At 46.0% G+C, this 474-nt stretch overlaps 1 protein-coding gene across 1 annotated transcript in view; it reads left to right on the top strand.

Moving 5' to 3' along the window:
* The first annotated feature begins 10 nt into the window (after positions 1 to 10).
* The window catches only part of LOC103769039 (eukaryotic translation initiation factor 3 subunit A-like), a 4,257-nt gene continuing 3,793 nt past the window's right edge, over positions 11 to 474 (top strand). Inside the window, exon 1 of the mRNA XM_008936212.1 lies at positions 11 to 140. Coding sequence (XP_008934460.1) covers positions 11 to 140 — 130 coding nt within the window. The remainder of the gene's footprint in view (positions 141 to 474) is intronic.

The following is a 474-nucleotide window of genomic DNA, read 5'->3' as shown; positions in this document are numbered from 1 at the left end:
CAGGCGTGGCATGGATGACGACAGGGGACCGTGGCGTAGTGCAGATGATGACAGGCTCTCCAGAAGAGATGATGACCGGGGTCCGTGGCGGAGCGGCGAGGACTCAAGGCCAGGTCCTTGGAGACCATTTGGTAAACCAGGTAAAATACAACTGTACAATAATCTTCCCTCCAAAGCATGTGTTCACCTAGTAGATAATGGATGTAATTTACTTGGTGCCAGAGATGGGAGAATCACCTCTGAGAACATGTGGATTAATTTGGCTCATGTGGACACAGCTTCACTTAGTACAATTTTAAACCTTTCAATTTGGTTGAATTTGGAATAAAATGAAATAAGCAGCAGTGTCTGTTGCTTTGCCTGGAAGGTACCTAAAGGTCACATAGTGATGCTGGTAATTCACTTGTGTGCAAAACCCAGAACATCCAAGTTGAATGCTCTGATGGGACAGCAACCTTCACACTAGGTTAGCAC

This window comes from Merops nubicus, unplaced genomic scaffold (genome assembly GCF_000691845.1).
Source record: "Merops nubicus isolate BGI_N331 unplaced genomic scaffold, ASM69184v1 scaffold20262, whole genome shotgun sequence".
Classification (NCBI taxonomy): domain Eukaryota; kingdom Metazoa; phylum Chordata; class Aves; order Coraciiformes; family Meropidae; genus Merops; species Merops nubicus.
Note: the sequence above shows the minus strand (reverse complement) of the source record. Positions and strands in the feature narration are given on the sequence as shown.